The following is a 26242-nucleotide window of genomic DNA, read 5'->3' as shown; positions in this document are numbered from 1 at the left end:
AAAAGGTTCCTGTAAGGGAGCTTACAACTGTCTGTTCTAACAACTGAATAATGCAGAACTTTGGAAAATTCGGTGGAATTGCCCTTTGATGTGCAAATGTAACATGCACCCAGCTCAGCATGTGCTGCAATGTGTTTGAGGGTGAGTATGTTGGGGCTGGGGGTGCTTAATCTGGATTAAAGTGGACTGCAGCCATGCACTGCATAATCAGGATTGGTGAGCTGCTGCTGTTGGCCAAATCACATCTGTACGGAGGCAGAAAAGGGGGAGGTGTTTGACTCAGTAGAGGCTGTGTCGTGCGACTGCTAGATTTAGAGCTCAGAAACACACACACAAAATGATCAGTATCAGTGTGATTTCACATCCATGCCAACTAATACCCACCCATATGTCCAAACCAGCAGGACTGGACACCCAACAACAGCAGCAGCTGCTCATCCATTAGGTTAGTTTTCACACTCCTGGTTCAGTTTCTGCTCCGCTCGCACGAGAGAGAGAGAGCGAGAGAGAGAGCGACAGTGAGAGAGTGAGAGAGAGAGAGAGAGCGACAGTGAGAGAGAGAGAGAGGGAGAGAGAGACTCTTGCTGCTGCTGCTGCTGCTGCCCTGAGCTGCATCTCCAGCTTTCTGAAGCTGAATGGTTTGAGGAAAATGAGCACAAAGTGCCCTCAGGATATTTCGCTGTGTGGAAGATTCACATTGAAGCCCAAGTGTAGGAGAAACCAGAACTTGGTAAGTATATATATTTTTTAAATTCTCTTTTTTATCAAGGTCTCCTGGAAGTAGATGTACAGGACTGACCATTAACTGCTCAAGCTCAGCAACCAATCAGCAAAAGCCTTTACTATCGTCAGTATAGCATTTTCTAATATACAGCATATAACTGTTTAACCTTGAAAATATAGATCAGCTTCCTTGTGTATAAACAAGAAGTAACTGTTACGCCACAGAAAAATAGCAGATGATTATTAATGTACAATCTGTCATTCTTCTGCAAAAGCATTTAAAGTAATATTGAACCATATACATATGTAAATACATTATTATTATTATACACTATGTGATTGTTTCAGGTTTTACAACCCTGCTGAAAAAAAGCCTGTCCAGCTCAAGGAGATCAAGTTGGTTAACCTGGTTAACCGGCTTAGCTTTTGCCCCGCACAGGTTATGCTGGAGTTTGAGTTAAATGGTGTAGCTGGTCTACCAGCATGATCAACCTGACCAAAATATCCTAAGCCTGTTGAACAGCATGATCATCATGACCATGCTAGTTGACCAGTAAGACCATGACTAAGAGGGTTAACCTGCATGACTATTGTGACCAGTGCTGGTTGACCAAAAATGTCAACCAAAGGTTTACCAAACTTGACTGCTTGAGGACCAGCTTGGTCAAGTTGGTCGTGCTGATAGATCAGCTGGCCCATCAGACAGACAGAACCGCCTTGACCATCAAGGACCAGCTTAGACCATCTGGTTCTGAGCTATATGTTGGTAGCAGGGTAGTAAAAGCATTACTAATGAAAACTTGGGTAGGTTTGTCAGTTCTTTCTGCTAGAACATTAAGAAGAACTGGTCATGGAGAAAGGCAAAGGCATCCAGCACTCTTTCTGAGACCACATTATGGATCAGTCAAATAGCAATCCCAAGATGCTGGGTAAAACCGGCCCTATAAAGGAAGTCCTTCATGTGAGCAAATGACTTAACAGGGAATTCCAATGATTTTTCACAATATCTGCATAATTAAATGGTTAAAAAGTCGTTCAGGTTTAGCATGAAACTTACAGAGTCAGAATTTCACAGTGTTTACTGAGACGGTAAACTGAACCAGACGTCTGCAATGCCTTCCAAAGCTACCTGACAGCTAACACTGGTACGTTTACCCACAACACACCAATGGACATTAAACCACATCTGTGCAGACATTATGAGAAGTCTGTGAACTTCCCCTTTAATCATTACTTGGGTATGTATTTATATAGTTTGGCGCTATGCACTTATCTGTTTCAGTGAAGCCTTGTTATTATGAAGATAATCCATGGGAAACATTTGTCTGATGTGACACTTAATCTGTTATGCTGAAGCTGACTGTCTCTTTCAGGGCATGTTCAGCGCACTCTTCGGATAAAAAAAAAAAAAATTCTCTTTGGCTTTTTTTAGCTCAAAGAAAACACTGATGAGGACCAAAATATGTAAAAAGCTGAATGATATTTGCTGTCAGAATGTCCCCATCTTACATAATATATATTTAAAAAGAACTACTTCAAACTATATATAAATAGTTCCAACTATTTTTAACACTTTTATCATCTGGTCATGTGAAAAAATGAGGACACCTAATGAAAACCCTTAATGGACATTTGATATTGATTTGAACAATCTTGAGAGGTGTGAGGAACATTAAGTGACTACATTAAGGGTCTGTTTACACCTGGTATTAACATACACTTTCTATCCGGAAAGAATCTGGATCTACTTTGACCCCGATTCTGTTCACACTTGCCATTTAAATGCATCCCCAGTGTGATTGAGTGTGACTGATTCTTCCTGTAAACAACAGTTTCTCATCAAAACTATCCTGCTCCGGGAGACTGTAAACAGGATACCATCCAGATACTGGTCACATGACGTGATCAGGTGTAAACAGGTTCTTTGAGTGGTTTTATTGAAAAGTGGAAGCATTGAAGAACCACAGCAATTTAGCCACGAAGTAAGAAAACACGTAAAGTTACAGAGCGGGTCTTTGAGTGCTGAGGGGCATAGTGCGTAAAAGTCACCAGCGCACTGCTGACCTGTTTACTGCAGAGTTTCAGACCTGCTGTTAGAGCAGGTTTACAATGGGATGGTGTGAAAGGGCTTGTGGGTTTAGTGTATAGGTATCCCAATACTTCTGTCCATATAGTACATCCATGGCAAGATCCAAAGAGCTTTCTGAGGGCTTCAGAAAGAAGGTTGTAGGTGCAATTTAAGTCTGGGAAAGAATTTAAAAACATCTTAAAAAATAGAAATCAGTATGAAACAGACCGAATGGCTTATCTGCAACATTGAAGTGCTGGTAATCATATTATTAAGAATTCTATGGACTGTTGGTTTTGCATTATAAGCAGTCCAGGATGTCATCACTGTCCAAAAACAACCATATATCTCCAAAACACTACATTTACATTAGAAGGAAATTATTTGAATATAAATGAATGTAACTAGATTACTACTAGTAACTAGATTTTGTATTTTTATATTCTATTTTATTGTATTCAAAGTGGACTTTGGATCATTTCTACTGGCCATTTCTACTGGCCATTCACCATGAAATGTTGTGATGACACAATGTAAAGGGCAGCTGCTGTGTGTTCAAATGGAGAACAATGGTGATACATGGCTTTGACAATATGACAGCAACAATGTTCTGCATGATCTAAATGCAAACAAATGCAGTAAGATGAACATCAGCACTTTCGAGCAGTTAGTCTAATGGTCTATTAACAGCCATTACTTTACTGATGTTACAGTACTACTTAATTGTCATTTAGATGAATGTAAAGCCCACTGAGGCATTTCCCAATGTCCTGCACCAGGGTGAGACAGAAATGCCTATATAGTCCAGAAATGGATAGCAGTGTCCTAATCAGATTTAAATTAGTAAGGTCCTTTACCCCAAAATGTAATCCGCCAAGACTAAAGCTCCTTTAGACTGGCACTGGAGCTGTCAGGCTAGCATTTACCTTAAGCTTATACCACACCATTAGCATTAGCATTACACAAACCTCACCCCCAAATCACATTTTTTCTCAAGCCTTGTTGGGTTTGGTAATCCTAAATACACTTGCTGATGTGGTTTCTGTATGACACATTTATGAAAGTGCTCAGAACTACAGACAAACTCCAAACTTAAAGATGGTTGCTTTCACAACACTAGTGAGGGCAGACCAACACAGGCCCCCTCCAACACGTGCACAGTCAAACCTCTCATTTTTCGAACTGCTGCTGATGTAACATCACCAGGAACCAACACGTCTGGAGGGATGCGCCGCATACCTGGCTCAAGCACACCAGCCTGTAGACGCCAGTGGCGGCCAGCATCACAGCAAAGCGTTGTGGGGAGAGAGAGCGCCTTCTACCCACCCTGGAGAGGCCAATTGTGCTCTCTCGGGGTCTCGGCTGGGATTTGAACCAGCAATCCTCTAATCATGGTGACAGCGCCTTAGTCCGCTGAACCATTCAAGACCCAGTATTAATTTCTGGTCATTTTTTGTGCAAAGTTTCCATCAAAATGAAAATTTGTGTAAGTTCTGTCCAGACCATTGCTTTAACATAACCTAATATGACCTAGTCACTAATAATGTGTTAAAACATCTCTCTACTCTCAACCCTGTTCACTAACCCTGTTTGTTTGTGGCCAACAGCTCAATGTGTTTTTTACTTATAGTAGTAAAAATCTGAACCAAGATCTATTCCAAATCTGTGCTGTTTTACAGAATCATTTCAATTTAAAGCAACTTTATATAGCATTTTCACCCTAAAATAACAGCTTCATAATTATTGAGATGCTTCACTGACTTAGACACTCCGGGCTTGGAGTAGCTATGCTGCAGTATGTAACTTTGTTGAAGCAGTCAGGACTGCGCTAGTGGGAGAGCTGTGTAACGCAGTGTAACTCCAGTCATATTTGTGTAAAATATAGTAATATTACTCTACCACGTCAGTCCACATGCTTCCTTCACCTTTCAGTGGCGGTTCTGTATCTCTCAGCTCGTCCAGAAAAACGTGTCCTTAGTGGCGGCTCAATGTGGCTTGAACCATAGTGTTGCTTTAAGTCCAGTGTTTATTAGCAGTTTCTTAGCATCTCCCTTTGTAAACCTATGTTCCTTGAATGCCTCTAAAAGCTACATCACAGAAAGCAGTTAAAGAGACTCTGCCTAATGCCTGAGACATTGCTTTATGATAACAGTCAGATTTATCATTATTTTCGAAATTATTAATATCTACTGTCAACATTACACACAAAATTGCTGTATAGTATAGTATAGTAAATAAGATGGTTATATGTTAGCTGTTGAATTGAACAATCCCTGGTTTCCACCACATCCACTGTAAAGAAATTGAGGGGGTGTGTTTAACTGCTTACCTTAGTCAGTTGTGCAGAATGCGCTACGCCTCACGTGGTACTTGTTGATGACTGTTTATGTAGTATAGGATTACATATGACAGAGATTCTACTGTGGCAGGTGTGTGCTTTGTGTGTTTAGTCTGACATTGCTGTTTGCCTGCTATCTCATCCAGCGGAAGTACAATTTTAAGGGAATTCTCCTACTTCTGCTGCCACTGCTGCAGAATGTGTGTCACAGAGTTACATAACCGCAGGAGGTAGTCTTTAACTCGCTTTTAAATGCTCTGTTTGACCCAGAAAGATAGGGGAAGCTCGTTGCCTTTGATACAGCTATACTTGCTAGTATCCAAATGATGTGACTGCAGTACATGTTTCCCTGACAGATCATTCCCCCCCTTTCGTTTTCAGGAGGATTCTTCATCTGCCAAGGCCCTGATAAAGCTACGAGAAAAGCGCTAGTGATTACCAGAGCATCGCTGCTGAATTGTGATCAGTTCTCATGTGTCTTAAGCATTACATAAGCTTTCTCCAACAGCTCCAGCAGCTGATGCACAACGGCAGCGGCCTGCGCCAGATAACATTCTTTAGTGCATGGAAACGGCCACTGCGGCTTGTTTTCTCTAAGGTGGAGCGTGTGCGAATCGTGTGCCTTTGGGGCAAACTCTATTCCCAGTGCTTTATGGGACACTGGCATTGCTCTACCAAGCAGAAGGTGAACTACCATAAGGAAATCCAGCCATTCAGGGAATTACATCCTGCTCCAGTAGTTCGGAAACGACACGTCAATATGTCGCTTGAGAAAACGTTCATGTGCAGTATTAGGGTTTAATCCACATGGTGACTAGCTTCATTGACTTTCTAGACTGTCTGTGATGACAGCTTAACGTAATCACAGATTGGGCCTTGTCCTCATTTTTTACATAATGTAAAAAAAAAGAAACAACAACAATTTGCCCTGTTCTATTTTGGTGTATATCTAGACCCTGTATTAGTGTGTCTGGCAGCAGATGGAGAACCGATTGCTGCTTATATCAGAAGAGAATCTGGCTGGTGCTTTATATGAAAAAGGCAAAATGACTAAAGCAATTACCCAAAGGCAGTCAGTCGTTCAGTCTCGAGTCAAAACTTAATATTGAAATATAGTGTTGATTTATGATAAACTGTGAAAATGCTACCAAATAATTGAATCATTTCATATTTGTGAGGCAAAGTAGTTGATGACTTTTATTGTCTTTTCTTTTCACTTAAAGGTGGCTCGCGTCTGCAGCGCTGAGATAAGACATGGCAGGAAATGAAAGATGCCCCGAGCTGTCTTGCGGGGCCCAGTGTCCGTCCCGACAGCCTGGTCCCCCTGAGCAGCATGAGACTGCCAGGAGGGGAATAGTCATCCAGCTGACTGGAACAGAGGGTGAATGGGACAGTCTTGATGACAACGAGCTAATATTCACACTGGACAAGGATGGGAAGAAATCCCTCAGCTCTACAAGCTCCCTCCCAAAGCCCAGGCCATGCTCCATGGACATCCGGGCAGATGACGAATGGAGTGTCCCCTCGTCCATATTTCATGTGCCCCTCTCCCCATCTTCCCCAGGTTCTTTGGGAGATTGCTCATCCTCCTCCGGCCTGGGCTTCCTCTCCCCCACCCATCGCCCACTAGCCAGCCTGGTCAAATCCCTGTCCACAGAGCTAGAGCTTAAAGACACTTCCTCGCTCAGGCCCAAGCCTCTGCTCAGCCTGGTCAAGTCCATCTCCACTGAGCTTTCTCGCAACGAGCCTGAAGTTTCCCAATCCAAGTCGGATTCCAGGCTCAACCTGCACCTTTGGTCGCAACTGACCCAGTCCAAAAGTCGCAACGGGGACTCGCGTACCGCCCCGCCATCCCCTGTCGAGCTGTCCCCTTCTGAGCCCAAAGCAGGCTTCTTCAAAACGGAGCTGGAGGACACCCGCCGCAAGCTGACCGAGGCCATGCATGAACCCTTGAGTGTCTTCAGCAAGATCATGCGCGAGGACAGCATGGGCAGCCCCAAACACCACAAAAGCACAGGCTCCATAGATTCTCTGTTTGGAAGATCAAGTGGTGACCATACAATGCCCTGGGAGGGTCCAATGAGGACTGGTAAGAGAGTGGAATGCGATGGACTTCCCATGTGTAGCTGGGCAGTGAGACGTCGTAAGAGGGGTCTTCAGAGATCATACCTTACCTACAGTCACCACAGCAAACCAGAGGAAGCTGAAGCCATGCCAGAGGTTTTCACAGATGGAGGTGTGCTGCAGACTGGAGATACTACCCACAGAAGTAGCCTGGCAGCTGACCGTGCCCTAGAACTGTCCTTTTCTCCAGTTCCAAAAATGGCTCTGTGCTGTGTTGCTGCTTTGTCCTACTGCTACTTCATCTTGCCTTGGTCCCCTTATTGGTCCGGAATGTTTATTGGATTGGCATTTGGAGTCATGCTAGGGCTCCTTCTTATCCGATTAGGATTGACCAGGCCCAGGTTTGCTGGGCACCCCTATAGATTCATTGAGGATCCATACGACTTGACTCACAATGAGACTTTCCAGAGCAACACACACATGCTGAAGGTATATTTTATTGTAAAAAAAAAAAACATAAATACACTGATTATGAATTAGTAGTAGTATTAGTCCTCTAGTAGATTGTCTATGAACACATAATAGGATATTGACCTTTACATTGCGAACGTATTTAATATGTCAGTGAGCCCCTCAACCAATCACAATGTTTGCTTTGAGCATCCTGACCAATCAAAGCTCTATGGTGTTCTGAGTGTTTCTAAATTGGCTTTGATGAATTAGGACTGGAGATTGATATCAGTAATGATACTGATACTGTGACTTTGGTACTAATTGTTTGGATAAATATATAGAATATCATAGCATACTAAATGTAATATAGGCAGATTACCAGCAGCCTAACATTTAGAACAAGCATGCTTATTGGCTCATGGATGCTAGACTGACCACCGATCCACCATGGCATTAAAATCACTGACAGGTGAAGTGAAAAACACTGAATATCTGGTCACATGTCAAAATTCGGGATTTACATATTAGGCAGCAAGTAAACATTCAGATCTTACAGTTGATGTGTATAGAAGCAGGAAATTTTTTGGGGGATAAAATATTTCTAACAAAATTTTTTCTTTGCGTTTCGCATTTTATGCTCTCATTTTTTTCTTTACTTTCCCCCTCTTGTGTTCCGCTTTTTTTTTTTGTTGTTGTTTCATGTCATAAATGTTTAATGTGTACAGCTGGAGCCATCGCCTCCCTTCCTCACCAATTTAACAAATGCTATTATAACTGACGCTAGCCAAGCTGGACCACAGCTATTTATAGTTTATAAGTTAACATTAATAATTCATTAGCATTCATTAGCTTTGTTTTCAGTGTTTGCAGCCAGTGACTGTGATGATATTCTAATATGGCAAGCAATTTTAAATGTACAGCCGAACGGTTCCCATGGCTGCACATGCTGGTGTTGGCCCCTTCAGTTCATGCATCTCTCGGGCTCGTGCATTGACTGCATGTGCATTAACACTGGATGTTACAGAAAACAATACCTGTGGTTCAGCTTTGCTAGCATCTGTTATGTTGGCATTAGTTGGATTGGTGGTGTGGCCAGTAGAGAGGACATTAGCCTCCTGGCTGAGCAGAAAAGCACAGTAGAGAAACAGGCTGAGAAAACAGTGGGCTGTACAGCGATGGCTCCAGCTGTAGATGTTACTTGTCCATGACACGCCTCTCCATCTTGGCCACACCTCTTCTTCTTCCCATGCCCCCCACATCAAAATAAGGTCAAAACAGACAAATAAGGCAAATAAGAGTCTAAAACATGAAACCCCCAAATATTACCATTCATACTTATAAATCTTATACATCATAGATAAATGGGGAATTGTAATGATCTGAGCCAATCTGACCAAATTGTGATGGCTAGGGCCAAATTGTGATGGCTCAACAGATGGGTCATTTGGGTCTTATTGGGTGTTTCTGGTATGCTGTAGCCAGCACCTACCAAAAGAGGCCTAAGGAAGGACAATTGGTAAACCAGCAACAGGGTAATGTACACTCAAGGTTAAAGCAAAGGTTAGCTTTTGTGGTCTGATCCCACAGAAGAGCTACTATAACACAATTTGCAGAAAAGGCTGGCTATGACTTGGGCAATTAAAGTCTCAATAAGGCAGATCTGTATTATTAGGCAGGTGGTTTATTGTTATAGCTGATTGTTATGAGAACTGAAGTTCAGATGTTTCTGACTATAAAAACGTACTGAATTTTATTATCCAGACCTAATCAAGATATTGATGGATCCTTAGCAACAATGCAAGCCAGGTTAATTGTTTATAAATGTATTTTCAAATATATTATCAAGCATAATGCAATTGCAATATTCACTAATGGAATGACAACACTAGTCTAATTCTACAGACTCTTTCAGCAGACAGCCATGGCATTGCTCCCCAGGTAGCAGTCAAACGGCAAACTGCTGTTCAGCTAAAGCTTTTACTTTTTATAATGCTAGAACATTGGTCCCTGGGGCTTTATTAACTTAGAACATGCTGTGCTGACTCTCAGAGTGTGCAATTAATGTCTGGCTGCCCTTTTTTCCCGGAATGTGCCGAAGCTTTCATTAGCGTTCTGGCCTGTGAAGCTCAAAAATGGCTGATGCAGAACAGCGGTGCCCACGGCCTGTCAGAGCCACACGCTGAGTGTAACGACATCTTGACTGCTTCACACGAGAACTTCAATGGACAGTTTGACATATTGAGATTTTACTGCGCTCCAAATTTAGTTAATCAGCCAAGACATGTTGGCAAAGTATGCTTCTTATTGTTTGCCACCAGGGCTGTCCATAAATCATCAAACACTTATCACAGTGTCGAGTAGGTCTGTCAGACTTCAGGATGGTTTTTACCTTTGTAATATTTTATTTATATATATTTTGTAGGTAACATGGTGTCATAATGCATGCCAGAAACTGTCAGTTACTTTCACAACTTATTATGTTGGATTGGATTGGCTGAAAGAGAAGTTACATAAATATATGTAAATATAAATGGGACATTTAAAGACATGCCTTTTTTAGGTATCTATCACCAACTGTGAAATTAGACCACTCTGCCAGTTGTTGTGGGCTTAAATGAGAAAACATGTAGTTAAGATTTGGCTCAGCTTTCTACGTCCCAAGCTCTCTCATCAGACTTATTCCACCCCTTATCTGAATATCTCCATCTAGTACCTTTTCTAAGTTTCAAAAGGCAGCTACTTTTTTGGGCTTCTACAAACAGCTAGACTGTAGACAGCAATACATGACAAGCTGCATCTTGTATATCAAATCTGGTATGAGTAGCTGGAAACATATGGAAATTCAGATACAGCAGACTACAGCTGGAGGAAAGAGACAGAGAGAAAGAGATATGAACTCAAGGTGAAGTAAATGTTAGCCAGATGTTAGCAAACAGTGACAAATTAGTATAAACTTAGACGTATAAGAATTTGTGTAGACAAGAGGACTAATGACAAGGGTGGGGGGTAGCTGTGTGAACAGTGGTTTATTATCATTTAAAGAAACAGGTACTTTAACTTTTACAGGCTGTAAAACTGGGTGACAGTAGGTGCTGTGGTGCTGGATCCTTTAGGTACTTTGACCCTAGCATGCCGCAGACAACTCATTGAGAACCGAGAGAACTGAGCAAACTTTGTGTATTGTTTGTGTATTGCAGGGCTGGATGAACGAGATGTATGTATATGATCCAGAGACCTACCATCCGTCCCTAATGCACTCAGTGTACGTCACACTGGACGGACAGTGTCTTCGGCTGGATTATCCCAGAAACAACATCCCCCGCTGGGCCACGTTCGATGAGCCGCCCCATGACAAAACGTTCATCTACACTCGTACATTCCAGCTGGATGGCAGCAAGGTCTGTGCACCTTGTTGTTAAAATGGTCATTTTTTTTTTTTTTTTTTTTTATAAGACCACTTAGAACAGGATCATTTCCATCGCTTTATTCTTTAGAATTAAATAGACTCTTTTTGTAACTCTAAAATAATGTAAATGATCTCTGTTCTGATTGGATACTTGTGTTGTGCTTCATTCAGACTGAAATGTACAGAATAATTTTTTTTAAAGCTTAAAATTAACATTTAAGATATTGGATGTCCTGATTGGACCAAGATGTTTGGGTTCAGGGCAGATCCATCATATAGTAATGGATCAGGCATCAGCTATTTTATGCCAGATCCAGTTCCAATCTTTTGTTTTTCACTGTGTTCCAGCAGAGCGCCCTCTTGTGTCTTGTAGGCAGCATTAACAAGCATTCGATACACAGTTGTTGACAAAAAATGAAAGAGATCAGTTCTGAGTGTGTACCACTATACACACATCACACCCAGGGTCGGGCGATATCCACTTTTTTTATACTGTTTAAAAATATTATTTCGGTATACGGTATAACCGGGGACGAGGAGTAGTGCAGATGGTCCTGTGTTTACATGGTTTCCAATCTTATCCTGCCTTTAAAAACAAAAACGTCTCAATCTAATTGAACACCATGCACACTTAAAATTAATCTTTTATTAAATGTTAAATCATCACTCGACTACAGATATACTGAGTATTAGTGAGTGAAGTCGAGCGACTGGTGTTGAGAGTAACAGAAAGACGAAAGACCACAGCACAGACTGTGTACCAGCTAACTGAGGCTCGATGAATTAAACAAAACTAATTGGAGGCTCTGAGTGGTCCAGTGGACTAAGGCTCTGCCGCTATGATCCGATGATTGCAGGGTCAAATATCAGGTCCATCAGCAGCCAGAGTCAGAGGAAGCACAATTGGCCTTGCTCTCTCAGGGGTGGGTCACTCCTACTTTAATTTTGGTCAGTACAGGTCTCTGTTAGCTGTTGTATCGGAGCTTTGGATGCCTAGGGGTGCTGCATTAGCAACTGTTCAATAAGAGATTGGGAATGGGTAATTGGCCTTTCAAATTGGGAAGAAAATGGGGTAAAATGAGTAAAATTGGAGTGTAACTGAATCATCAGATGTCTGAAGAGCTCAACTTCAGGCACTTCTACACTTTAGATGTCTGGAGCCTTTGGAAAGCTGCAGTGATAAATGTGCTTTCTGATAGCTAGGAACAGCATAACATTCAATCGATTCTCCACATCTTACACTCCAATACCAAGGTTCAACGTTGCAGCATCACAACATTTTCATATATGGACTAGTTCATTAAGCTGTATGTCAAAAAGTGAAGGTGTTCCATAATATGACCCCTTTTAAAAGTCCCTCATGCACAGTTCCTTCAATTTAATACCACAGAGCATGAGGCCATGAAAGCTGTTCTTTTGGCAACAGGTGTTCCTGCTGCCCCCGGTCCTGGCACGCAAGAGAGTGTGGAACAGAAAGTATCCCATCTGTATCACACTTGCTAGAGGAGAAGAGCGAACCGAGGAGGTGGCACGGGAGACTCACCATGAGACGCACAGAGCTGAGAAATTAACACACCCCCAGTCTAAAGCCAGCCACCCTACCACACTCTTCCTCTTTGGAAGAACCGGGAGGGAGAAGGAGGAGTGGTTCCATCACCTTATATCTGCATCCAGTGTTACAGAAGAGGGCCAGTGTGAATCTACTTCTGGTAGGAATGCTCTGATCTTCTACTAATGGAGTGATATCAGTTGAAAAAAGTCATGTTTGGTGTTTAAAGCTTGCTTATTTAGTTTTGCACTGTTGTCCATCGATCTTAAGTCCATCGATTTGTCCATCTGTCCTTTTGTCCACTTCGTTCTTTTCGCTCGCTCGTCTGTCCAGCCGACAATTCAGCAGTAAAGAGAATCTTACCTTCTTTCAGGCATTCACGTAATGCAGAGGTGGCAAACTTATTTGAAGTAACAGGCCACACGGCCTGATGTCAAGGGGACTGGACTCATTTATATTGGAGAACTTGACCCTGTGTCCACTTCTGTTAAAAAGTGACATAAAGTGACAGGTTCTTAGCACAATTTGGCTGAAGTGTCAAATGAGAGCCTTCTCTGAACGAATGAAAGGCCACTGGGCCACTGACTGACTGACTAAGGGTGCTTTCACACCTACCTTGTTTGGTAAACAAAATAGCAGTGTTAAAGGTGCCCCGGAACCACATTTCGGACTGAAGGACAAAAATATAGCCTGACTAACAGAAGTGGTCAGCACCGCTTCTGTTATTAGAGGGGCCTAATAAAATACTCTTGCTCCCCAACTTTTTACTTTGATGAAAATTGGACTTCCATTGTACCTGCATGAGGATATTACAGTTTTCATGTAAACAAAACACACAGAAGACACACAGTCTTGGTCTCTCAAACTGAACCACAGGTTGTTTCATTTGCAGAGCTGCAACTGCAGCAACCTGTCAAATTGACAACACGCCCAAGTCAGGTGCTCGCTCCACTACAGACCAATCAGTGTCAAGTATAGTGGGACACAGCCTATGTAGGTGATGACAGATGATGGGTATATCATGCAGCTCTGTATACAACCATTGTCAGAGCAATAATATAACAGTATGCCCATTTCAGTGCACAGTGCTCTAACCAGCAAACAGCTGCTAGCTAACATTTCTGTGGAACATTAAGTCCTGTTTTAGTGAAGCAGCACAGGTTCAACGTCAGGAAAAGTCTGAGTTTGACAGCTTGAGAATCTGATTAGTTCTGCTTCTGAGTTTAATGGCCTGTTGTCACACCCCCTGCTGAAATGGATAGTTTGATTGGTTGTGCCTCTGAGTTGACTGTTTGTTGTCCTGACCCCTACTATAACAATGATTCTGATTGGTTCTGCCGCACAGTTTGACTGTTTGTTGTCCTAACCCCTGCTATAACAATGATTCTGATTGGTTCTGCCGCACAGTTCGACTGTTTGTTGTCCTGACCTCTGCTATATAACAGTAATACTGATTGGTTGTGCCTCTTAGTTTGACCGTTTGTTGTCCTGACCCCTGCTATAACAATGATTCTGATTGGTTCTGCTGCACAGTTTGACTGTTTGCTATCCTGGCCCCTGCTATAACAGTGATTCTGATTGGTTGTGCCTCTTAGTTTGACTGTTTGTTGTCCTGACCCCTGCTATAACAGTGATTCTGATTGGTTCTGCCGCACAGTTCGACTGTTTGTTGTCCTGACCCCTGCTATAACAGTGGCCAAATCTAAGTCACTGTTGTCTCTGCTAGATGTGTCTGTGACGCAAGATGAAGGCTCCTGGTGTCCAGTGCAGGCCACTGGGGTCTCCAGCAGGGACAGCATTGAGAACATCTCATCTGTACCTGTAGTTCCTGCTGACCTGGTGGGCAGAGTGAGGGAGAATATCCTGCTGGACTACACCTCCTACATGACCTATCTCATCTCCTCAACACATGCCAGTTCACCTCCAAACTCCTGCCACAGCAGCACACAAGGCAGTCCCACTGACAAAGAGCAGGTATGGAATAATACACACCACATTCCTACTGCACCACACAGGGCGTTTTCACACAAGAGCTTTATTCTGGGCCCAGGTCAGCTGGTTTGGTCGTTTTCGAGCCTGGGAGTGGTCCAGAGCAACGACCTCTAGTCCTCCTGAAATGGTTGGTCTGGGGTTTGCTTTAAGTGAAATCTGGTTAATTTTTTTCACCATTACTATAATAATAAAAATCAATAAACGGATAAACTCGAGCACTACTATTGGTTGCAGAAAAGTGCCGTTTGAGGGGCAGAGTGGTCCAGCGGAATAAGGCACTGTCACTATGACCAGAGGATTGCTAGTTCAAAACCTGGTCATTCTGCTAACCATCGGAAGCTGAGACCCAGAAAGAATACCACTGACCTTGCTCTCTCCAGTGTGGGTAAATGCCACTTTCCCCCACATCACTTCAGTGCAGTGCTGGCCAGCACTGGCATCTGCTAGCCAATGCATCAGAGCCAGGCACAAAATCGGCATTCGATACTGCCCATTCAAGCCATGGTTTGTATGGAATCCTTTCAACAATCACAAACCCCTCAGAATCGGTCCTGAGTGCAGACTCGTGTATTCGGGGCAAGTGTGATAAGGCCCCCAGTCTACAGAATGTTAATCTAAGGTTCTGAAGATACAGTTAATGATTTTTTAGCACTCAGTGGCACTGCAGGGAGTGTGGGACTTATTAATAAGCAGCATTGTAATACTTTAATCATTCAGGTCTTGCTTATCTTTTAATTAGAGAAGCATCTCTAAGTGCTGCCACACAAAGTCTGAAAGTGGTTTTTGATAAGATATAATGTACATTTATGTATCATTAATACACATACATACCTTTTTGCTCCTACTATTTTGAAACTCCAGAATATTTGCTATCATGGGGAGGAAACGCAGCCTGTGTGGATCAATGCCCTAATTGGTCGAATCTTCTGGGACTTCCTCCGAGAGAAGTACTGGGCCGATCAGGTAGCCCACAAGATTCAGCGCAAGCTCGGCAAAATAAAGGTGAGTGACAGGAAATCTGAGAAATCTGACTAAGCTATTTTTCAAGTGTTTTTAATGTATTTGAATAGTTTCATCCAAAGTGTAGGGTCTCCAACATGGCTACTCTGTAGTAACCTAATGCACCTTCATAATTTTTGAGTGTAATAAGGTCAGGCATAGGTACCTGAGTAATGGAGCTAGTGGAGCATGTTCAGCACTTCTTTTATTAAAGGAGGCTAAGTAATAAAAAAAAAAATTATTTGATGATAATAGGACATTCATTATAGCTACATGAGGATATTATAGTTTTCATCTAAATTCATCAAAATGCTGTAAAAAGACACTGCCACTCAGATGCAACGGGCCCATTTTCTCAATGTTTATGTTAAAATATTGGCAAATTTAGGAAAGCTGTTATCAAAATAACCTTTGAAATAGAGTTGACTATGGCTAGTTTCTTTTACTGAATGTTTTCTTTTTTCAGGATTAGGATTGTTAAAATGATGTCTTATATTCCCAGGATTTTTATTAAATATGTTGAAATAATGGCCATTGTTCCAAGATTTCATGCTAAAATAATGACTTATATTTTCAGAGTTTTTACATATTGGCTCATTTTCTCAAGATTTGGCTGATTATGTCATAAAAACGGCTCATTTGCTCAGGATTGGACTGATTGTCAAAAAACTGCTAATGTTCTCAAGATTTGACTGATTATGTCATAGAAACTGCTCACGTTCTTGACTGTGATTTTGACTAATTGTCATAACGTCTTATTTTCTCAAGATTTTGACTGATTATTTATGGCTCATAATGGCTAATGTTCTCAAGACTTTGACTGATCATGTCAAAATAATGGCTCATTTTCACAAAATGATGACTGATTGTCATAACATTTTGTCTGATCATGTTATTAAAACTGCTTACGTTTCTAAGATTTTGGCTGATTATGTCATAACGTCTCATTTTTTCCCCCTCCACAGTTGCCTTACTTCATGGATGAACTGACCCTGACCGAGCTGACCATGGGTTCCTGCATGCCCCAGATTACTGGCACATCTCTGCCACATGTCAATGCCAGAGGTGTGTGAACATGAGTGGACAGAGCCTCTTATAAAAACACAGATTAAATGTGTTCTCCCACAGGAGGCTGTGGCCTGCCCGTGCATATGTGCTGTCATGTTCCTGTGCTGATCAGGACGCATAATCAGTATCCCGCTGTAATCTCAGGGTGCTGGAGACCATACAAGACCACGTCACTACTTATTGCGACAGAATATGCTATGTGTGTGTGTGGATTTTCATACACAGCTGTATAATGAAAGGCTGTGTAGCTGTTGAGTGTATGATGGATGCATTATTCCTGTGAAGGGGGTTGTTTGTGTATGTGGCTTTTGCTCCTGTCTTTCTGATGATCTGCAGGCGTTATGTAACGCTGTACGTCAGCGCCCAGCTTTCATCCCATTTACAGACTTATAGCACTCATTATCAAGGGTTTGGGGTTCATAATCTGCTGTAATTGTTTGTAATTTGAGGCCTGTGTCATCACAATCCTCTAATCTTCTCCACTAAGACCCGGATTAAGCTTTCATTGACTTGGTTTTTTTATTTAGGCCCCATGCTTCTGGTTATATTCTGGAAAAAGCAAATGTCCTTTTGCTCTGTTTTTGTTACTATACTCTATACTCTACTATACTATACAAATAAAATCGAAATCATTGTAGAAGTGACTTTACAGGGTCAATATTCTGCATTAAGACTGATATGCATTCAGGCCCATAAGTATTTGGACAGTAAAATAATTCTTATACCAGCTCAGTGTATTTGAAATTTAACAGTCAAGGGGTTTAACAAAAATATTGCATTAAGCGCTTAGGAATTACAGTGATTTTTGCATTGTAGGATTATAAGGAATATTTGTAAGATTTTGATGCACATTTTTCACTTTTGCAGGGAAAGTCTTGAACCCATGGATTTCCCTTGAGATAATTAGTCAGTCATTCAGTTGCTTACATTTACATTTACGCCATTTAGCAGACGCTCTTATTCAGAACGACTTACAAAAGTGCTTTGCTATTTACTCAAGAATAACCTCAGCTAGTTTGAATAGACTAATAATTCAAAGATATCTCTATGCTTAGACACTACTAAACACAAGTCAATATGGAGACCATAGTACTCTACACTTCACCCAAGTGTTCTTGGAAGAGGTGGTTCTTCTGTCTGCGTTTGAAGACAGCGAGCGACTCTGCCGTTCGGACACCCAGGGGAAGCTCGTTCCACTACTTTGGTGCAGGACAGAAAAAAGCCTGGACGCTTGTCTTCCGTGGATTTCCGTACTTGAAGCTTGAAGGGCTCTTGGTGCGGTCGGCTTTTGATCATTGCCATCAAGTACGGAAGGGCTGGTTCTTTCTGGGCTTTGTAGGCCAGCATCAGGGTTTTGAATCTGATGCAGGAAGCAGCTACAGGAAGCCAGTCAAGAGAACACAGCAGTGGAGTGACATGGCTGAATTTAGGAACGTTGAAAAACGACGCAAACCGTGCCGCTGCATTCTGGATATGTTGCAGGGGCCTGATGGTGCGCAGAGGGAGACCAGCCAGAAGAGAGTTGCAGTAATCTCTTCAGTAGCAGTTGCTGTTTTCAGAGATATGCTGAGGTCAGGTGACTGACTCTACCATATGAGAACATTTCATGTCTTTGCTTAAAGAAGCTCTTGGGTTGCTTTTGCAGTATGTTTTCAGTCATTATCCATCTGTGCCGTGTCCCTCTTGTCAGTTTTGCAGTATCTGACTGATTCTGAGCAGAAAGTACATCTGTAAACACATCGCAATTCACCCTGCTGCTTCTATCAGCAGTTCCATTCTGAATAGGTACCAGTAAACCAGTTCCAGCAGCAGCCATACATGCCCATGCCATAACAGTGCCTCCACCATGTTTGGCAGTTGATGTGATATGCTTCGGATATAAACCCTAACTTTCCTTCTCCATGCTCAAGTTAATCTTGTTCCAAAACCAAGCAGGCTTTACGGATGTTTTCTAGCTATCTAAGGCAAAATAAAAAAAAAAGTAATTGTCTAAATACTTATGGACCTGTAGGTAAACAACCACTGTTCTGTTTTGATTGGGTGCCCTATGTTGTTCCTCATTCAGAAAGAGCTTTGAAACTATTCTTACATTGTACATCAAACCACTGAATCCACTGAATTACGAGGTCATTAATGATTAATGATTCATACATGCTAATAGCAGGTTAACAGCCCTGCACATTAATATGCTGTTGCATGGAAGTAAGTTTACCGGTAAACTTTAATGCTACTGTATAACAGCAGTAGCAAAACTTTGAATCTTTATTTCCAAAATTTTTTTTACAAAAAAATTTTGGAAATAAGGCCAAATACATGAACATCCGCAGAGGTCAGTATGTAAGTGCTGTGCCAGGAGACAACCACTGCAAACTGTGTCTTCTATGCGTACTAGGACTGTGGCTGCAGCTGGAGGTCGAGTACACAGGAGCCCTGCAGATGACCCTGGAGACCAAGATTAACCTGTCCAAACTGGGCAAGGACGGCGATCCAGTGATGGTCAGAGAAGTGGAGACCTGCCTTGTGCGGTGAGTGTGTGTTAGGCACATTTAACCCGTACCTAAGACATCTCGCCACGGCTCAGCCTTTCTACTCTGTTTGACTGTTCGTTCAGGATCTTTAGTTTGTCTGTCAGACCCTGGCAGAATGGCTGAAGAGTTTGTGTGGTCACACTGCCAGGGTGTGGCTAATGACTGAAGAGGCTGTTTCTGGCTTTCCACAGCAGCTCCAGGTCCAAGCTCTCTGTTCTGGCTGACAGTGATATAGAGTCCTCTAGCGCCGGATCCTCTGATGAAGAGGAGGCTCCAACCACTGAGCCTCAAGGAACGCTGGGAGAAAAGGGAACTCTTCCTGGTGCTGAAAGGTGACAGATTTTCAACCTGAACATCTCTTACTTACAGTGTTGCTTAAATATTTGTGAACCTCTTTAAATTGTATATTGTATATATAGAATTATTTATTGTATATTATACATACTGTATATTTCTGCATCACAACAGAACCAAATCAAACAAATGAGACCAAAATATTTTACTTTGTCATTTATGTATTGAGGAATATGATCCAATATTTCATATCTGTAGGTAGCTAGGACTCTCTCACGATGCTACTAGTGCTGGGAAGGTGAAGGCTAACATGTGCTTGCCACATAAAGCCAGCCAGCCACTTCTTTTCCAACTGCCACTAAGGCAATGTTATTTGACCTCACGACATGCTTGGAGGAGAATGCTGTCTGCCAGTTCTGCTACATCAGCTTTTCCATCAGATTGATGAAGAAGAGGAACCCACAGAGACAGAGTGAGGCTAGTTAGGCTCTCTGGGACTCCAGGATATGGATTACTGTGGCATCACCGGGGATCAAACCAGTGATTTCCTGATGATAAGGCCAGTGTCTAGAAGCCAACATAATATTATATCATTTAAGAAATAGCACATTGATTCTAGACACATGAAGTTTTTACTACCAAAATAGAAGACTACAGTACTACCTTTAAGTTAAGGCCAAAACCACTTCTTGACGCCTGGAAAGCAATGCAATTACAAGCCTAATTATCCAGAGCATGTTAAGCAAATCTGTGATGGTCAATTGAAAGGCCGTGGGTGATTTCGCTTGAACTGACCCAGAATGTGATGTTCTTTGACTTAGAGACTTATCTCTTCACACAGACTTGTACACAATACAGAGTTTTTGCTCTAGATTGAGATGTGTCACCATTGACCCAGATGTTTAATCCTCTGCGTTTGCTGTCATCTCACCATATTACTTCACTCCAGAGATGTTGTTGTTGTTGTTGTTGTTGTTTGTATTTGACGGTTTACTCAGGTCAGTGTGATGAAGGTTGTCTGACCCCGCCTTCTCTTCACAGCAGCGCGGCTGGGGGCAGCACAGGCCGGCGGATTTTAAGATTTGTCGACAAAATCGCTAAATCCAAGTACTTCCAGAAGGCCACGGAAAACGAGTACATCAAAAAGAAGATTGAGGAGATGTCCAACATGCCTCTGCTGCTCACTGTGGAAGTTCAAGAACTTTCTGGACTACTCGCTGTCAATATCCCGCCTCCCCCAACGGATAGAATATGGTACAATCTATGCTCATGTAAACTTATGGCTATATATAAGCTTATGGTTAATTAGCTAATGGTTATATTGTGAGGGTATGGTCCTAAGTAGGGCTGCATGACATACCCCAAAAACTGGAAAACAAAAGTATTGTGATTATACTGATCCTGATCTGTGTGTAACGAGTATTTTTTTTTTAAGTTATTTTTTATTTTTTTTTATTTTTTAGTTGTTTTAGTTGCGCAATGTAAACTGTATTGAAGACATGACTAAGATACAGTACTAAAATGTGGGGCAGGAGAACGTCTGACTAAACTAACACTAACTAACAAAAAAAAACATTAATTAGTAAAAATTGTGTAATTTTAAATTAAAGTTACATTTCGTCCCATTTTATATGTTTTTTAATCATTTTTGAAGTACATTTAAAAAAAAAAAATGTTATATGCAAGTGGATTATCTTCACTCTATCTCCTAATATCTAATATCTGCTCAAAAATGAGCAACAAGGCCATTTTGTCTGGAAATTAATTTACTGAAACATTGCACAGTACTATATTGTGCAGCTACAATCCACAGTGGCCTTTCATTAGTTTTGTACTGAATAATATAAATAGTTAAAAGTGTTTTGATTTAGTTGCCAATATCACTAAGAAAATAAAATATATACTGGTTCTGTCTATATAAACCCTTTTGTGGTCAGTGAGATATAAAACATCTGTTAGCCGTGTGTTTGTTCTGCTGACGGGTGTTGGAGAAAATGTTTTACGAATGTTTCTGTGTTCGTTTCAGGTACAGTTTCTGTGTGCCGCCAAAGCTTGACCTGCGAGTCAGGCCCAAACTAGGAGAACGAGAGGTGACCTTCTGTCATGTCACTGAATGGATTGAGAAGAAGCTGCAGGAGGAGTTTCAGGTTAAACGTCTGCTGACTCTTGTCGAACTTTTTTTTGACTCAGGCTAAATGTAATTTGTGCACTATGTCAGCACAAATCTGATAAATTTGGTTATTTGATATAAATATGATGTAACACAAAATTACGGTGGCTGAGAGGGGTAAATACATTTACAAAAACAAAAACACATTTACAAGCTGTGAAACACTTCGAAACACCAGTTTTACTAGTCTGAAACACTTTTACCAGCCCAAAACACTTTTACCAGCCCAGTCTGAAACACATTTACTAGTCCAGAACACTTTGATCAGTCTGAAACACTTTGACCAGTCTGAAACACCTTTTGGGCTGTTAAAAGTGATTTACCCATTTGTAAAAGTGTTTTGACCGTTTGTAAAGGGTTTTGGCTGTTTGTAAAAGTGTTTTGGACTGGTAAAAGTGTTTTGGCCGTTTGTAAAAGTGTTTCGGACTGGTAATAGTGATTTAGCCATTTGTAAAAGTGTTTTGGCTGTTTGTAAAAGTGTTTCGGACCGGTGAAAGTGATTTAGCCATTTGTAAAACTGTTTTGGACTGGGGAAAGTGATTTAGCCATTTGTAAAAGTGTTTTGGGCTGGTAAAAGTGTTTTGGCCATTTGTAATAGTGTTACGGACTGGTAAAAGTGTTTTGGTCGTTTGTAAAAGTGTTTCGAACTGGTAAAAGTGATTTGGTCATTTATAAAAGTGTTTCAGACTGGTAAAAGTGATTTGGTCGTTTGTAAAAGTGATTTAGCCATTTGTAAAAGTGATTTAGTCATTTGTAAAAGTGTTTTGGTTGTTTGTAAAAGTGTCTTGGGCTGGTCAAAGTGTTTTGGTCATTTGTAAAGGGTTTTGGCTGGTTGTAAAAGTGTTTTGGGCTGGTAAAAGTGTTTTGGTCGTTTGTAAAAGTGTTTTAGGCGGGTAAAAGTGTTTTTTGGTCATTTGTAAAAGTGTTTCGGGCTGGTAAAAGTGTTTTTTGGTCGTTTGTAAAGGATTTTGGCTGTTTGTAAAAGTGTTTCGGACTGGTAAAAGTGTTTTGGCTGTTTGTAAAAGTGTTTTGATCGTTTGTAAAAGTGTTTCGGGCTGGTAAAAGTGTTTTGGTCGTTTGTAAAAGTGTTTTGGACTGGTAAAAGTGTTTTGGCCGTTTGTAAAAGTGTTTCGGACTGGTAATAGTGATTTAGCCATTTGTAAAAGTGTTTTGGCTGTTTGTAAAAGTGTTTCGGACCGGTGAAAGTGATTTAGCCATTTGTAAAACTGTTTTGGACTGGGGAAAGTGATTTAGCCATTTGTAAAAGTGTTTTGGGCTGGTAAAAGTGTTTTGGCCATTTGTAATAGTGTTACGGACTGGTAAAAGTGTTTTGGTCGTTTGTAAAAGTGTTTCGAACTGGTAAAAGTGATTTGGTCATTTATAAAAGTGTTTCAGACTGGTAAAAGTGATTTGGTCGTTTGTAAAAGTGATTTAGCCATTTGTAAAAGTGATTTAGTCATTTGTAAAAGTGTTTTGGTTGTTTGTAAAAGTGTCTTGGGCTGGTCAAAGTGTTTTGGTCATTTGTAAAGGGTTTTGGCTGGTTGTAAAAGTGTTTTGGGCTGGTAAAAGTGTTTTGGTCGTTTGTAAAAGTGTTTTAGGCGGGTAAAAGTGTTTTTTGGTCATTTGTAAAAGTGTTTCGGGCTGGTAAAAGTGTTTTTTGGTCGTTTGTAAAGGATTTTGGCTGTTTGTAAAAGTGTTTCGGACTGGTAAAAGTGTTTTGGCTGTTTGTAAAAGTGTTTTGATCGTTTGTAAAAGTGTTTCGGGCTGGTAAAAGTGTTTTGGTCGTTTGTAAAAGTGTTTTGGGCTGGTAAAAGTGTTTTGGTCGTTTGTAAAGGGTTTTGGCTGTTTGTAAAAGTGTTTCGGACTGGTAAAAGTGTTTTGTCTGTTTGTAAAAGTGTTTTGATCATTTGTAAAAGTGTTTCGTGCTGGTAAAAGTGTTTTTTGGTCGTTTGTAAAGGGTTTTGGCTGTTTGTAAAAGTGTTTTGATCGTTTGTAAAAGTTTTTCGGACTGGTAAAAGTGTTTTGGCCATTTGTAAAAGTGTTTCAGACTGGTAAAAGTGATTTAGCCATTTGTAAAAGTGTTTCGGACTGGTAAAAGTGATTTAGCCATTTGTAAAAGTGTTTTGGCCATTTGTAAAAGTGTTTCGGACTGGTAAAAGTGATTTGGTCGTTTGTAAAAGTGTTTCGCACTGGTAAAAGTGATTTAGCCATTTGTAAAAGTGTTTTGGTCGTTTGTAAAAGTGTTTTGGGCTGGTAAAAGTGTTTTGGTCATTTGTAAAAGTGTTTCGTGCTGGTAAAAGTTTTTGGTCGTTTGTAAAGGGTTTTGGCTGTTTGTAAAAGTATTTTGATCGTTTGTAAAAGTTTTTCGGACTGGTAAACGTGTTTTGGCCATTTGTAAAAGTGTTTCGGACTGGTAAAAGTGATTTAGCCGTTTGTAAAAGTGTTTCGGACTGGTAAAAGTGATTTGGTCGTTCGTAAAAGTGTTTTGGTCGTTTGTAATAGTGTTTCGGGCTGGTAAAAGTGTTTTTTGGTCGTTTGTAAAGGGTTTTGGCTGTTTGTAAAAGTGTTTCGGACTGGTAAAAGTGTTTTGGCTGTTTGTAAAAGTGTTTTGGTCGTTTATAAAAGTGTTTCGGGCTGGTAAAAGTGTTTTGGTCGTTTGTAAAGGGTTTTGACTGTTTGTAAAAGTGTTTCGGACTGGTAAAAGTGATTTAGCCATTTGTAAAAGTGTTTTGCCGTTTGTAAAAGTGTTTTGGACTGGTACAAGTGATTTGGCTATTTGTAAAAGTGTTTTGGACTGGTAAAAGTGATTTGGCTATTTGTAAAAGTGTTCTGGACTGGTAAAAGTGATTTGGCCGTTTGTAAAAGTGATTTAGCCATTTGTGAAAGTGTTTTGCCGTTTATAAAAGTGTTTCGGACTGGTAAAAGTGATTTGTCTGTTTGTAAAAAGTGTTTCGGACTGGTAAAAGTGTTTTGGCCATTTGTAAAAGTTTTTCGGACTGGTAAAAGTGATTTGTCCGGTTGTAAAAAGTGTTTCGGACTGGTAAAAGTGATTTGGCCGTTTGTAAAAGTGTTTTTGAAAGTGGTAAAATTGTTTGGTCGTTTCTGAAAGTGTTTTGGGCTATGTTGAATGTGTTTTTATTATTTTGTATTTCCTCATTGACTAATGCAGGAAAGCTGTCAGCTAGTTGACATTTGTTTTGGCATGGCTGAATAATGAGAGTTTGGTTCATGGAAGTGACAAACTATGAACCTCAAAAACACTTTTACTAGTCTGAAACACTTTTACCAGTCAAGATTTTGCCTTTACAACAGCCAGAGAATTCAACTCTTCCTCTGTCGAGAGGCCACCCAGGTGCTTGTTCAGTCTCTTGTCTGCTTAGAGTGATGAGGAAAGAGATCTGCCCGCCAAGATCTGCACGCCTAGAGAGAGCATGGCCAATTGTGCTCTCCCTGACTCCGGCCGGCATTTGAACTTGCGACTCCCCGGGCTGCAGTGGTAGCACATTAGGCCGCTAAGCCACTCTGAGCCTTATTTCAGAGTTTTGATATGACAGATGTTTCATTCATGCAGAAGTTCATGTACACCTTTGAATCAAGCACATGTTGTGAACTGCTTTCCTCAATGCAGGAGATATTTTTTGAGCATCTTTTAAAACCTCTTCTATATTTTCTTATGTTTTACAGAAAGTGTTTGTCTTGCCAAACATGGATGACATATACCTCCCTCTGATGCACTCTGGGCTGGAGAGCCCGCCAGCGCCTCAGCAGAACCCAGCACCATCCAGCCCTGCTGCAGACTCCACTGAGACTAGCCCCCTCAACCACACTTCACCCTTAGACTAGTGCCTCCCTGTGGACACTTGTGACAGTACAATACCACCACTGCAGTTGGGTAGGCCATGGATTTTTCTTCAGTCCAGAAAACAGCTGTAGTGCAGTTCAGACCTGCTTACGTTTCGTTCCTATGTAGATGATAATAAAGGGATGACCAAGTGAAATGTCGTTTTTCTGTTTGCTGTATGTGTCCATTAAACTGTTCAATCTTAAGGTTGATGAGCCGACTATAAACACGGATTATAGAATGAGCCCTGTTAACCTGATTACAGTGCTGTTTCATTATTAAATGCACCCTTTTTTCCGACTCTGCTCGAAGGTATGGGGATTATTACGACAATTCAACAGCACAGGCTACAGTAGCAGGCCTGGAGCAGGTCGCTAAACTTCACAGCAGAGCTCTCTTCACCTTCACAGTGTATGTTCTTCAGTGAATCTGTGGAAAGGACTGCTCTGTGTAGTCTGAACTGTCTTTAGCAAGTGATAAATGAAGATTTGCGACCCAGCTGTTGGGAGTGCGTTCATTTAGTCCCAGCACTGTTTTTCACTTTCACTCTTATGCACCGGTGACTTTGGACTGCAGGGCAAATAGGACTGGATAGAAGCACACAATGGAAACAAGCTCATTTTCTGAATGTAAATATACTGTAATTTGTTATTAGACTAAACGGTGAGGCACGCACAGTATGTAAAAACATGCTACAATGTGTCATATTATTCATTTGTGTCCATAATAACATTTACAGTGTAAGTTTA

General features: G+C 41.2%; 1 protein-coding gene across 2 annotated transcripts; it reads left to right on the top strand.

Annotated features, from left to right (window-relative positions):
• Positions 1–627: 627 nt before the first annotated feature.
• On the top strand, positions 628–26102 carry tex2l (testis expressed 2, like). Of its 2 annotated transcripts, none has more exons than XM_072667276.1 (12): positions 628–730; positions 6353–7682; positions 10844–11044; positions 12479–12761; positions 14328–14575; positions 15455–15595; positions 16558–16657; positions 19053–19185; positions 19380–19520; positions 20527–20736; positions 21509–21629; positions 25337–26102. In XM_072667276.1, the coding sequence occupies exons 2-12, from the start codon at positions 6384–6386 to the stop codon at positions 25493–25495; spliced, it is 3036 nt and encodes a 1011-aa protein (XP_072523377.1). In that variant the 5' UTR covers positions 628–730; positions 6353–6383; the 3' UTR covers positions 25496–26102. The 2 variants fall into 2 exon arrangements, with proteins under 2 accessions (XP_072523377.1, XP_072523376.1); XM_072667275.1 differs by having other exon boundaries at positions 20524–20736.
• Positions 26103–26242: the final 140 nt, after the last annotated feature.

Source organism: Salminus brasiliensis, chromosome 22, assembly GCF_030463535.1.
Source record: "Salminus brasiliensis chromosome 22, fSalBra1.hap2, whole genome shotgun sequence".
NCBI lineage: Eukaryota > Metazoa > Chordata > Actinopteri > Characiformes > Bryconidae > Salminus > Salminus brasiliensis.
The sequence above is the reverse complement of the archived record's forward strand: the minus strand, read 5'-3'. Positions and strand labels throughout refer to the sequence as shown.